The 14,738-nt window shown below is 41.9% G+C and overlaps 1 protein-coding gene across 2 annotated transcripts in view; it reads right to left on the bottom strand.

Annotated features, from left to right (window-relative positions):
* The window catches only part of rbm20 (RNA binding motif protein 20), a 75,893-nt gene that overhangs the window by 10,391 nt on the left and 50,764 nt on the right, over positions 1-14,738 (bottom strand). For both annotated transcript variants that reach the window (XM_078946847.1, XM_078946804.1), the window contains 3 exons: positions 10,918-11,064; positions 10,603-10,734; positions 10,446-10,525 (listed from right to left, as the gene is read on the bottom strand). In XM_078946847.1, coding sequence (XP_078802973.1) covers positions 10,446-10,525; positions 10,603-10,734; positions 10,918-11,064 — 359 coding nt within the window. The remainder of the gene's footprint in view (positions 1-10,445; positions 10,526-10,602; positions 10,735-10,917; positions 11,065-14,738) is intronic.

A 14,738-nucleotide genomic window follows, 5' to 3' on the forward strand; every position in this document is an offset into this window, starting at 1 on the left:
CGCAGAAACAGACTAAGGTCGTCTGAGAGAGGGAGAAACTCATAAAATAAAGGAAAATAAGGAAGACTTTCCAACAAATCATAGAGATCTTTGTGGAGAAGGATCAACACATGGACTCAAAAAGTAAAACATGTTTTTCAATATTTGTTTTTTAAAAATAACATGGGAGTAAGTGGATAAAGATGTAAGTAAAATAATTTATTTTATTTTTATGATCATTTTCACAGACAGCATTTGACAACACTGATTAAAGCTCCAGAATTAGAAGTTGGAAAAATACCAGAAATAATTACTGATGGTCAAATGTGTGCTGAACACAACTGTGTACTTTAATTTGTTTACAGTACATATGAATAATTTATATTCAGGAAGAGTGTTCTATCCATGTCTATAAAAGAAATGTTCTCAAACATTTTTAACCCACAAGAACAAACATGTTCTTGTGGGTATTTTATAAGCTGTTTCCTGCTGTTGTATAAATGGGGAAATATTTAGTTCTTTGATTGTAAATGTGAATCCAGAGGAGTCAGTGCCTCACCAGCCATCAACCTCACTGCACCTCACTTTTAAACCTTTAAAACTTTAACTTAACTCTAACTTTTTAAACATAAATATGAATAAAAACAGACAGGAATGTTAATCCAGAATAATAAATATATTCTGTCAAAATTATGCAAAGATGAACAAACAAAGCCAGTAAATATTAATAATTAGAAATGATATATTAAATTATTCTGTTTTCTTTGCTCTTTTGCCATTTTTTTTAGAGCTGAACTCCTGACATCATTTTTAGCAATATGTTCATTTCTGCTTGGTGTGTGATGTTCTGTGTGTGTGTGTCTCTGGTCCTGTGTGTGTGTCTCTGGTCCTGTGTGTGTCTTTGGTCCTGTGTGCGTGTCTCTGGTCCTGTGTGTGTGAGTCTTTGGTCCTGTGTGTGTGTCTCTGGTCCTGTGTGTGTCTTTGGTCCTGTGTGTGTGTCTCTGGTCCTTTGTGCATCTTTGGTCTTGTGTGAGTCTTTGGTCCTGTGTGTGTGTCTCTTGTCCTGTGTGTGTGTCTCTGGTCCTGTGTGTGTGTGTGTCTCTGGTCCTGTGTGTGTGTGTCTATGGTCCTGTGTGTGTGTCTCTGGTCCTGTGTGTGTCTTTGGTCCTGTGTGCGTGTCTCTGGTCCTGTGTGTGTGAGTCTTTGGTCCTGTGTGCGTGTCTCTGGTCCTGTGTGTGTGAGTCTTTGGTCCTGTGTGTGTGTCTCTGGTCCTGTGTGTGTCTTTGGTCCTGTGTGTGTGTCTCTGGTCCTGTGTGTGTGAGTCTTTGGTCCTGTGTGTGTGTGTCTCTGGTCCTGTGTGTGTGTCTCTGGTCATGTGTGTGTGTGTGGTCCTGTGTGTGTGTCTCTGGTCCTGTGTGTGTCTCTGGTCCTGTGTGTGTGTCTCTGGTCCTGTGTGTGTGTCTCTTGTCCTGTGTGTGTGTCTCTGGTCCTGTGTGTGTGTCTCTGGTCCTGTGTGTGTGTGTGGTCCTGTGTGTGTGTCTCTGGTCCTGTGTGTGTGTGTCTCTGGTCCTGTGTGTGTGTCTCTGGTCCTGTGTGTGTCTTTGGTCCTGTGTGTGTGTCTCTGGTCCTGTGTGTGTGTCTCTGGTCCTGTGTGTGTGTGTCTCTGGTCCTGTGTGTGTGTCTCTGGTCCTGTGTGTGTCTTTGGTCCTGTGTGCGTGTCTCTGGTCCTGTGTGTGTGAGTCTTTGGTCCTGTGTGTGTGTGTCTCTGGTCCTGTGTGTGTCTCTCTGGTCCTGTCTGTGTGTGTCTCTGGTCCTGTGTGTGTCTTTGGTCCTGTGTGTGTGTCTCTGGTCCTGTGTGTGTGAGTCTTTGGTCCTGTGTGTGTGTGTCTCTGGTCCTGTGTGTGTGTGTCTCTGGTCCTGTGTGTGTGCCTCTGGTCCTGTGTGTGTCTTTGATCCTGTGTGTGTGTCTCTGGTCCTGTGTGTGTGAGTCTTTGGTCCTGTGTGTGTGTGTGTCTCTGGTCCTGTGTGTGTGTCTCTGGTCCTGTGTGTGTGTCTCTGGTCCTGTGTGTGTCTTTGGTCCTGTGTGTGTGTCTCTGGTCCTGTGTGTGTGAGTCTTTGGTCCTGTGTGTGTGTGTCTCTGGTCCTGTGTGTGTGTCTCTGGTCCTGTGTGTGTGTCTCTGGTCCTGTGTGTATGTGTGGTCCTGTGTGTGTGTCTCTGGTCCTGTGTGTGTGTCTCTGGTCCTGTGTGTGTCTCTGGTCCTGTGTGTGTGTCTTTGGTCCTGTGTGTGTGTCTATTGTCCTGTGTGTGTGTCTCTGGTCCTGTGTGTGTGTCTCTGGTCCTGTGTGTGTGTGTGGTCCTGTGTGTGTGTCTCTGGTCCTGTGTGTGTGAGTCTTTGGTCCTGTGTGTGTGTGTCTCTGGTCCTGTGTGTGTGTCTCTGGTCCTGTGTGTGTGTCTCTGGTCCTGTGTGTGTCTCTGGTCCTGTGTGTGTGTCTCTGGTCCTGTGTGTGTGTCTCTTGTCCTGTGTGTGTGTCTCTGGTCCTGTGTGTGTGTGTGTGTCTCTGGTCCTGTGTGTGTGTCTCATGTCCTGTGTGTGTCTCTGTGTGTGTGTGTGTGTGTCTCTGGTCCTGAGTGCGTCTTTGGTCCTGTGTGTGTCTTTGGTCCTGTGTGCGTGTCTTTGGTCCTGTGCGTGTCTTTGGTCCTGTGTGTGTCTTTGGTCCTGTGCGTGTCTTTGGTCCTGTGTGTGTCTTTGGTCCTGTGTGTGTGTCTTTGGTCCTGTGTGCGTGTCTTTGGTCCTGTGTGCGTGTCTTTGGTCCTGTGTGTGTCTTTGGTCCTGTGTGTGTGTCTTTGGTCCTGTGTGCGTGTCTTTGGTCCTGTGTGTGTCTTTGGTCCTGTGTGTGCCTGTGTGCGTCGCTGGTCCTGTGTGTCTTTGGTCCTGTGTGTGTCTTTTGTCCTGTGTGTGTCTTTGGTCCTGTGTGCATCTCTGGTTCTGTGTGCGTCTCTGGTCCTGTGTGTGTCTCTGGTCCTGTGTGTGTGTGTCTTTGGTCCTGTGTGTCTCATGTCCTGTGTGTGTCTTTTGTCCTGTGTGTCTCTGGTCCTGTGTGTCTTTGGTCCTGTGTGTCTCGTGTCCTGTGTGTGTCTTTTGTCCTGTGTGTGTCTCTGTTCCTGTGTGTGTCTTTTGTCCTTTGTGTGTCTCTGTTCCTGTGTGTGTCTTTTGTCCTGTGTGTCTTTTGTCCTGTGTGTGTCTTTGGTCCTGTGTGTCTCTGTTCCTGTGTGTGTCTTTTGTCCTGTGTGTGTCTCTGGTCCTGTGTGTCTTTGGTCCTGTGTGTCTCGTGTCCTGTGTGTGTCTTTTGTCCTGTGTGTGTCTTTTGTCCTGTGTGTGTCTCTGTTCCTGTGTGTGTCTTTTGTCCTTTGTGTGTCTCTGTTCCTGTGTGTGTCTTTTGTCCTGTGTGTGTCTTTTGTCCTGTGTGTGTCTCTAGTCCTTTGTGTGTCTCTGTTCCTGTGTGTGTCTTTTGTCCTGTGTGTGTCTTTTGTCCTGTGTGTGTCTCTAGTCCTGTGTGTGTCTCTGTTCCTGTGTGTGTCTCTGTTCCTGTGTGTGTCTTTTGTCCTTTGTGTGTCTCTGTTCCTGTGTGTGTCTTTTGTCCTGTGTGTGTCTTTTGTCCTGTGTGTGTCTTTTGTCCTGTGTGTGTCTCTAGTCCTGTGTGTGTCTTTGTGAAATGTATCAGAGGGATTTGATTATTTAAAAACCTGTTATTGTGAAAGTCATGTTTAGGTCTCATCACTGGGATTACTCCAAAAATATTTGGCATTTTCCTAATTTTGTGCAACACCAACAGTAAAAATCCTCCAAAAACCTCAATACTTTAATAAACAAATGATCGATTGTTTATTTATGGTCTGAAAAAGTGTAGCTGTTATCCAGCCTGCATTACCTGCTGTCTGTATTTAGACGTTACTATCACCAACTAAACAACCGTAAAAATAAATGGATATGGAACATACAGACAAGTATTAAAAATAATTGGGATAATAATCTGCAATAATTAGTAAAGAAATACATCATTAGAATGAGCTGAGTCATTTAAGCCCCCGATGATCCAGGTGTTGCACAATAGTCTCCGTGCGCCGTTTTACCTCGCAACCTGCACCCACTACCCCCACCCTTCTCCTCCTCACACACACACACACACACACACACACACACACACACACACACACACACACGCCTCTTTCTCAAAGGCGGGAGCGCCGATTCGCAAGTTTCAGGCCGTTCCATACTCTGCCAAATATTTCACGATAGCAGAACTAAAGTGCCACAATTACTAATAGCAAGCACTGAATCACCACCCCCTACTAACCAGGCATGTACCATTGCGCCTGAGTCTTAGTTTGATTTGATTTGATTTGATTTATTGATTTATTTCAAGCATTGTAGTCAAAGAAATAAATTTTTTTTTTACACATTTATCAAACTCATTACAGAAATGATGAAATGCATAGATTAAAAAGACAGAAAACAAAACAAAAATGTCACTTAAATCACATTTGCTTAATTAAATACAGTGATCATTAACTGAAGTATAAGTAGAGTTTGATATATTGCTTGAAAAGGAGTGGGAAGAAGCAAGCTTATATAACCCCACCCCTACTGAGTTCATTCATTTGATAGTTTTACAGAGTTTTAAATCCGGTTCTGATCAGATAGATTCTCTTCAAGAAACAAAATCCAGTGCCTAGAAATGATTGATGATCTTCAGAAAACATTCATTCATGATTTCAGTAAACAGTAACTGTACCGATATGTAATAATAATTGATTATCATTAGAACACATGATAAGATTAAACCAGAAATTATTGCTACACATTGCAGATCAAGTAAATAAAATCAATAGCTTATTGATTGTAATTTAAACATTTCAGTAATCATTATTGCACATTACAATGTAACACTCATTGGTTGTAATTAAAAGAGCTTTGATTATTTCACCACAATCAAGTTCACACATGCATTTGGAATTATTCAAACACCTGTTGATCCTCTAATCCTCTTATCTTCATATCCTGAAATAAGAGTTTCTTTATACATTTTCTTGAATATTTGAATATTTGAACATTGTTTGAGCTCATTACTTAACCCGTTCCAAAGTTTAGTGCCACACACCGACACACAGAAACTTTTTTTTGTGGTTCTTATCAATTTGATCTTGAAGTTCCTACATCCCCTCAGTCTGTAGCCTCCTTCATTTTCTAAGAACTGTTTTTGGATGTTGGATGGTAACGATTTCCCACTGGCTCTGTATAAAAGTTGCGCAGTGTAAAAATCAACAAGGTCATGCAGTTTTAAAAGTCTAGATCGATAAAATAGATTGTTTGTATGATCAAGATATCCGGCTTTATGTACAATTCTGACGGCTCGTTTTTGAAGTAGACAGAGAGGATGTAGTGAGCTCTTGTAATTATTCCCCCAAAGTTCTATACAGTAGGTGAAATATGGTAATATTAAGGAGCAGTACAATAAATATCTACTGTTGTATCCTAATATATGTTTAGATTTATTTACGATTGAAATACTTTTTGAGACTTTAGTTTGTATGTGTCTGATGTGAGGCTTCCAATTTAGTTTGTCATCGATAAAAACCCCTAAGAATTTGATTTCTGTAACACGTTCAATTAAAACATTATTTATTACAATTGAGGGCTCTTTATTTGTGTTGTAGTTTCCAAAAAACATCACTTTGGTTTTATTTAGGTTCAAAGATAATTTGTTGTAATCCATCCATAATTTTATTTTGTCTAACTCTGTGTTCACCACCTTTATAAGTTCCCTTTGATTGTCTGTAGAATAGAATATGTTTGTGTCATCAGCAAATAATATGAGTTTCATAGGCTTTGAAACATTGAATATATCATTTATGTAAATATTGAATAACAGCGGGCCCAGAATTGATCCTTGTGGGACACCACAACTTATCTCTTTGGTTTCTGATATATATTCATCAATCTTGACATATTGTTTTCTTCCCGTTAAATAGCTTTTGACCCAAGTTAGCGCTAGTCCTCTTATCCCATACACTTCCAGTTTGTCAAGTAGGATGTCATGATTGAGTGTCAAATACTTTTTTTAAGTCAATGAAAATTCCAGCTGCATTTTTCTTTTTGTCCAGAGCATTTGTGATTTCCTCCACAGCATCAATGATAGCCAATGAGGTTGATCTATTTCCTCTAAAACCATATTGGTTTTCATTTATAATGTTATATTTTTCAATAAATAAAGCTAATTTATCATTGAATATTTTTTCTAAAATTTTTGAGAATTGTGGAAGAAGAGAAACAGGTCTATAGTTTGTAAATTGGTGTTTGTCTCCACTCTTATAGATGGGAATCACTTTGGCTATTTTCATTTGGTTTGGGAATCTCCCAGTTTGTAATGATAAGTTATATATGTATGTTAGAGGCTTAGCTACACTATGAATGACTTTTTTCACCACCTTCATATCTATATCCTCACAATCATTTGAGTTTTTACTTTTGAAATTATTCACAATTGATATCAGTTCATTTTCGTTCACATCAGAGAGAAAGATTGAGTGTGGGATCCTGTCGATGGGTGGGTTATTGTCTTTGCTAGTTTTGCATTTTGGAATTTCCGCTGCCAACTCTGGACCCACGTTTACAAAGTAGTTATTGAGACCGTTTGCTGCTTCATTGATGTCATAGCTTTGACCCTTCTCATCTGTAAAGTAATCTGGATAAGTTCGCTTTTTTGTCCCAATTTTAATGATGTTATTTAATATTTCCCAAACTCGCTTTACGTTGTATTTATTTTCATTCAGTAGATTATTGAAGTACACTTTTTTACTGTAACGTGTTATTTCAGTTAGTTTATTTTTATACGACTTTGTTCAGTTTCTCTTGTCCTCTGTTTTTATACAGGTTATTTTTCTTTTTACAAGCATTTTGTAGACCGCTGGTTAACCAAGGGCATTTGGCATATTTGTTCTTGAATTTATAAATTGGACAGTTCTTATTGTAAAGTGAGCTAAATATTTCTAAAAAAACATTTATAAGCAATATCGACTTCTTTCTCTCTGTACACAGAGTTCCAGTTTTGTCTGGATAAGTCATTATTTAGAGCATTCATGGTTTTTTCATTTCTGAACCTTTTGTAGACTGGTTCTTTTATGATTTTCTTTGTCTTCACATTGATGTCAAATAGTGCAAAAACTGGTAAATGATCAGTTATGTCACATATCATTAGTCCACTCATATGAGTGCATTCTATATTATTTGTAAAAATATTATCAATAAGAGTAGCACTTTGAGTAGTGATTCTGCTGGGTCTTGTTATGGTTGGATATAAACTCATTCCATACATTCTGCTGATAAAGTCGTCGGTTGCTTTATGTTTGCTGGGGTTTATCAGATCGATATTGAAGTCTCCACAGATGTATAATATTTTGTTATTTAGAGAGGTAAACATCTTTTCCATCCAGTCACTGAACACTTCTAAGCTTGACCCTGGCGACCTATAAACACAGCTTATCATGACATTTTTCCCTGAATTGTTACATATTTCAATTGTAAGACATTCCAGTATTCCATCCACTGCGACAGACAATTTATCAATTACCGTAAACTTCATATTTTTTTCCACATATATTGCGACTCCTCCACCTTTTTTGTTTACTCTGTTCACATAGTTAAGTTCATAGTTTTCCAATTCAAAGTCAGCGTCTTTGTCGCGGCTGAACCAAGTCTCAGATATGGTTATGATATCAAAGGAATGCCCGATGTTCTGTAAATAGTCCTTGATGTCTTCAAAGTTGGTATACATGCTTCTATTGTTAAAGTGAATGATTGACAGTTTTTCTTCTGGGTTAACAGAGTTTTTAAAGTCATCTATGCTGTAATATTTGCAGTCCATATTAACAGTGGAAAAGAATTGATCAGGGTCGATGTCTTGAAGGTTGTTGTCATTATCACTGAATATTTGAAGGTCGGTTTGCTCACCATTCAGATCTCTCTGAGAGTTGTGGTTGCGGGTGATTGTTGTAGAAAAAGTGTTGTTTTTTTTAGAAGCCATGGATAGTAGAGTTTGTCTCTTCATCTCATAAGACCAGCATCTTCACATATCCCTTGTTTAGACTGTAGTGGGTAAATATTTTTCCAAATCTTGCAGGCTCCTGATAAGAACAACCTTGGACTGCTCAGGGGAGCCACAGAGTTTGGCATAAATTTTACAGTCTTTTACCCAGGTTCCTTGAATTTCCCCCTGCTTTTTCAAGTAACGTGCTCTTCTGGCGATGTCGGCATTCCTTTTCGTGAGGTTTTCATTCATGAAAACGTTGGTTCCCCTCAGATTTCTTCCTTGCTTCAATAAAGCTGCTTTGTGTTTCCGATTGACAAACTTTAAGAGGATTGCTGGTTTGTCGGTGTCTCTTCTCCTGGGAAGCGGTCTGCAGATCTCCACATTGTTGGTGTCCAGAGAAATTCCATTGGACTTAAGGAAGTCCTCCACTTGTTTTTCCACAGAGCTCGTCTCCTGCTCGTCGGATTCCTCACCGTTCCCGGCGGTCACTGCATGCGCGTATGACCAGGGTTTGATTTTCAATCCGGTGATTATCACGTCGTTAGATCTGGAGATCTGCTCTCGGTCATCCATTCGTTTCTCGATTATATCCATCCTGTTGAAGCACTGCTCCTGCAGAGCCCGGACCTGCTTCACCTCTCTGATAGCATCCAGAATTTGTCCGTGAACAATCTTTATAGCTTTGATTTCTTCCAGCACAAAATCAAGTGTCTTCCTCAAGTCCTCATATTCGTCAGACACTGGGTATCTTCTCGGCATGCTTTTCTCAATATTTACGCTTTTATGCGGTAAATAGAGTTGAGAACTGCAGCTGCTCTATGCCTGCGTGGCGTCTTCTCCGAGAGCCGGAACTAATCTAGCAGGGTCACTCTCAAGGGTACCATCAACACCCAAACCAAACGTAAGTAAGAGGATAGTTCACTATCCTCTTACTTAATAGCGGCCCCACTGGACATGTCAGAATCTGCTACCCGTGCCCCATGCAAAGCACAACTCCGGTTTGTTGAAAACGTCGCTCACATAAGTTAATTGACAGTCTTATCTGTCTGTTCATTTTGAACACACCCACCACCAGCCAATCAGCATTAACCTCACTTCTGCTCACAGCTCCCTCACTTATGGTGAGCGATTGAACACTCCTGAGATTCCCCACTTCCCATGAGTCTTAACAGCTGAAGGCGGGGCTAACCCCCAGATCGCCACATTATATAGATTTACTATATGAGCAGTGCTATTTTTGGAGCATTCCCTGCGGGCGCCACAAGGGGTGCTCGGGGGGGCACAGGGTTGGTGACCCTTAATTTCATGGTTTTCCATATAATTTTTTGTTGGTCAGTGTATTGTTTTGTTTTTTGAGAGAATTTTTCATTAGGACTTAGGAGGATTATCATAAGGACGCATGTAGAACTGCAAAACTCAAACACGCTTTTAGCAAAAAGGAGTTCTTGTGATGTTTTTTAAAGTATTCTTTCTGTTTGTCCCTGCCTGCCTCTTGAGGGGCTTTTATGCTCAAAGAAGGCTTTGTATAATTTCTGAAATAAAAGGTTTTATACTTTAAAGTTTTCTCATATTTTTATACTTTGTTTTCAACACATGGATTCATGCATTCTAAGGAACATGTGGAGTTGAAACCAGTCGGGGGAGGTGGGGTCTCCAAAACCTACTACAGTATTTTTCCACTGAAAGTCAAAGCCGTACATTAATTTTTGGCAGCAGAAGGGGGAGAGGGCATCTCGCCACCTAAAATATACAAAATGTAAAGACGACCACATAAGGTGTTACGGTCCATAAAGGACTTCTGTCCTTCCAGACTTGAAGCCCCCACCGGGAACACCTTTGGCTGTTGTCTGTCTGGGTGGTGACCCAGAGCTCTGTGCGTCTTTGATCCAACTTTTCTTTAAAAGACTCAATTCAGTCCTCATCAACAAACATGCAGACGTCTGCACAGCCCACCTGACAATCTGCAGCTTCACATCAACATCAAGACAAACCTCGCTGCTGGAAAACTGACTGCAGCTCGTTTTCTGCATCGCCACAAATCCACAGTTCCTGCGGGTCAGTATTTAAAACTTCCCAACGTTTTGCTCTGTAATGTTTGTGGATAAAGCAGGAAGAACGAGCACATAAGCAAATGGGAACATGTCCACGACACCGATTCTTTGTGGCATCTTCACCTTTAATTGCAGCTCATCCTTTAGTTTTCGTGAGCAGATGAGGTCAGAGCCCAGCCTGTTTGGAGTCCTTTGATTTGTATTTCTTAAAAAATGAGCACAAAATATTAAAAAAAACAAACTGTTTTTACTTAATACAGTAGTACTCTTCCAAATCATCCAAAATCCCCCAAATTCCCAAAACAGAGCCAAAAGTAGACGCCTTACTGCTCTAGTTCCTGCATCTCCTCCCTTTCTCTTTGTGAGGTGATGTCCTTGATGACCGTCAGAACATCTTTACCTGGTTTCTGCCCAGAATAAAACACGTTAAAGCGTGAGAACAAGCCGTTAGAAGCGTTCAGCTCAGCACGCTCTCCAACGCTACCTTAAGCTGGAGCTCCTTGTACCGTTTGGACATCCGTATGAGGAGCTTCTGGTTGTTGATCATGGCTGGAGTCAGCTGGTAGTATTGAACCATTGCTTGAGCTGCTTCATCATAAGCCATCTCCAGAAACGCCTGAGGAGGAAACACAAGAATGAACCACTCTGTGTGTGATTGACCGACTGTCCTGCAGAAAGGATCCATCCCAACGTGTCATTTCCTCCAGAGAGAATGCTGATCAACACCAGCTCCAGGAAACCACACGTCCTAAAACCCAACTCAAAGCCCAAAGCCTGCGACACATTTAGAAAGGAGCACCTGATGTGTGGATCTCATCAGAATGTAGTTGGTGACTTTGCCGAAGGGCAGGCCCAGGTTGATGACATCATTCTCTGTACAGCTTCCCTCAGGAAGATTGCAGATGTGAACGACGCGGCCCGCCGAGGCCTGGCTGGGTGCAAACAGCTGCAACATAAAAAAAACAAAACGAAATATGAGCAACAGTTTGGTTTTATGCATTAGGATAAAAAATCTACTTTAGTTCTGACACCAACAGTTTATGTGTGATTTCCATAACACAAGCAAACGCACACATTTTAATTTGCACACATGTACAGAATCAAACCTTTATCCCACAATGCTTTGCAGCATCAGGGTCCAGGAGTTAAAGCTGTGAGGATTGATGCTGTTCCTCAGTTTTGTTGTTTTTAGTCATGTTTACAGCTTAATTGTGATTTCCCCCCAAAAGTCACAAAACAGTTAAGTTCAACAAATCAGGTGATTTTGCTTTTTTTCATTAGTTTCTGTGAATCTCTGTGGGGTCTGCACTTCCTCTGATGACGTGTTTGAGCTTTTATTTTGTCATCTTTAGTTCATGAGTTATGTTTAAGTGAAGCTTTGGCGCATCTTCAATAAGGAAGATCTACCTTTTGGTGACACTCCACATGTCACTCAGCAATCCGTCCTCTCTCTGAGCCAGGTCTCTTCACAGCCAATCACGATCAAAGACGTTCAGACCCATTCACTTACAGTTGAAAACAATGTTTTTGTCAATGAGGACATTGACTCTGTTGCTGTGCTAAAAATACAAAACCAACTTATGAATGCTTTCTTTTAGATTTAGGACACATTTCAGCGTAACAAGGCCTGTTTTCATGTTGCCTTTCAGAAACACGAGGGCTGCTGTTTAAGTCTTTTCAGACTGGAAAATCGTTCGGTCCGGACAGAGTCCTGAACCCTGCGTCTGGTCTGTATTCAGACTGAGGAAACTCAGAGCGAACTGAAGTTCAGTCCGACTGGAAATGAACCACGACCACCTCCAAAGACGGGTCAGAAAGCGGGTCCCGGTCCTGGATCAGGGTCCGTTTGGGTGGATTCAGACTAAAACTTGTTCTGGATTATCAGGGGAAACAAACTCTAGTCCACTTTAAGAGAACTAAATGTGTCCAGTTTAAATACACTCTAAAAGTACGGGAGGTATAGAGTAGAGTACGAAGTACCAGGTATGCAGAAAATGTACTTTTTCTTTGTTCCAATGGAAACTCATAGTAGTCAAAACTCCCAATTTCTGAGAAACAGAGCTTGTCTGCTGTTCTCTGGTTCAATTAATGCTTCTGGTTTTTACTGCTGGGGTTTGACCTTTCAACTTGCTGGAAGATCAGACTGGACCAAGAGAACCGGAAGACTTGCAGTGAAAAACAGAGAAGTTGGTTTTTAGCTGAACTCCTTTCCATAAAAATCTACCGAATGATGCAATAATGAAAATGAACATTCCTGATTAAAAAGAGACAATTACAGAGACATAAACTCTGTCTGTGATGGGGGGTCTACATGCAGCAGCTGCAACCCCCCCCCCCTTGTGGCAGACAGACATGACGGACAGTCGCATGTGTGGAGTCTAAACCCCCCCTCAGACGCTCAGCCAGGGATTTGTTCAACAATAACCGATTTCTCCTCTTTGCAGTGAGGAAAGTGGTGCTTGACTTAGAAAATAATAAAGTTACTAATGATGATAATAATAATAATGACTAATGACAATATATTTGATGTCAAAGCGCCCTTCAGGGCCCTCGAGGACGCCGTACAATTTAAAGCCAGCTAAAACACAAATAAAGAGGTTGTGGATGGCTTTAGAAGTATAGAGAAGGATTTTGAAGTGGATTCTGGATTGGACCAGGAGCCAGTGCAGCTGCTGGAGTATCGGCGTGATGTGGTGGGAGACGGGGGTTCTGGTGATGATCCGAGCTGCTGAACCTGCTGACTAAGATGGGGCAGACTGAGGGGGGGTAAGATGCGGTCCGGGTGACGTGATTGATGTAGGAAAGAGGAGGGGCTGTCCAGGATGACACCATGACTCTGTTCCTTGGCGGTGGATGAAGGTGAGGTCTGACGGTGGGTGGTAACGAAATGACCAACCAGATGCCTCATTAAAAGCAGGTAAAGGTAAACTTTATTGTCCTCAAACAGGACATTTGTTCTGTGCCACAGAGCTCCAAACTGTTTAACATCCTTCATCATTCACACCTCAAATACATGATGAAAAAGGAGCATAAAGCGATTACATAATAAATAAATAAAAACAGAGTATACAAGCCTGACCTTCACAATCGAGAACACGAATAGTAAGAAAGTAAAAATAAAAAAAAGTAAATTGTCATGATGACATGGGTTGCCCTCTGGCCCCCACCTCAAATGTTGGAAATGTTAGATTGACAGATTCTTCAGAACCCGCTTTCAGTGGGAGGGGTGTGGACTTCCAACAGGCTCACTCCAGATGGGCGACAATAGTTGCCATAGAAACGTAGACTCTGACCGACTTGGGTCAATCACTGCTTACTAATCTCGTCTGGGTCCAAATGGTGGCGTCCGTATTGTGGAAAAATGGCCAGTATATTGGCGTAATTTGGTTGGAACTAGAAGTAAATCGTCCATTTTCTACGGGTGACCTCGTAATCGCTCAGTCCAGTTCTCTGAAACAGTCGATGGCACAGACACAGGCAGGACTTCAACTCTTGGCGGTGAATCATCGTGAGACCTCATCTATCCCGCAGGATTTGAACACATAAACAAATCATCTCACTACCGTGAAGGTAATGAGACGGGTAAAGTTGTAGCTAGGTTTCTGTTAAGCAGAGGAAATCCAGTTTGTGGTCATGACGAGATCTTGGCGTACGTGTCTCTTGTCCGTGACTGACGGTACAAAGATTTACATGGGGCGGCAGCGTTAGCCAACCTGACCTTGCTGGCTAACGCGTGATGGTTGGCGGTCAGACTGGTGCTCCTGGGACCAGGAATAACCAACTGAAAACCTTTGAAAATATAAACTGAGTGAAACTTTTGGAACTCAGTCTGGACCCTGAGGACTAAATTGTGACTCTAAAAAGTATTTTTATGTCATTGATCGACCGAAGAAGGGACTTTTTCTACATTTTCAGTGAATCGGCTGATCTTTATTTACTTGATTTTGTGTAATTACTTTTGTGTTCTCTGATCTGTAAAAGGCATTAAAGAATTCACACGAAACACGTGAAAGTTCTTCCACAAAGTAGGACCTCCTGATCTCTCGCTGCTCTGCGCTGCGTCTGAAGACTCAGAGGACTAGACCGCATGTCGGACAACACAGCTTGTTCTGAAGGTTGCAGACGCTCTGCACAGTTCAGGTTGCTGTCGACTCACCAAGAACAACTTCACACTCTGTTAAGACTTCCCTTACATTACTTTTTGGTCATCCTCTTTAGGGAAGGCCCAACTCACTCTCAGTGGTGCTACTGCCAAGAAGTGTTTGGCTCTTAACAGTTTGGTAGACATGATAATGACCAATTACACACGGCTTTCCTGTTCCCACCAACAGTTTCTTGAGATAATCTCCTCCAGGGACGCAGTAAGCAGAGTCTGCAGAGAGGTTCAGTCTAGTTTGGCAGTTTCTCCCTATCATCCATCACTGACCAGTCTCCTCATGACTCTCTGGATCGCGTTACCATTCCCTCATCACTGTCCTGTAACTTTATACCAACAAATGTGATAACAACCTAGGGGCCTTTGGTTCGTAGCCCCGACAGAAGTCAAGCATAATCTTGTGTTTATTGCTGCTGAAGTACTTTGTTCAAACGGGACTACAGTACAGTATTATGTGGTTTGTC

The sequence above is a fragment of the Oryzias latipes genome, chromosome 1, assembly GCF_053564925.1.
Source record: "Oryzias latipes strain Hd-rR chromosome 1, Olatipes_Hd-rR_3.1".
In the NCBI taxonomy this organism is placed as follows: Eukaryota; Metazoa; Chordata; class Actinopteri; order Beloniformes; family Adrianichthyidae; genus Oryzias; species Oryzias latipes.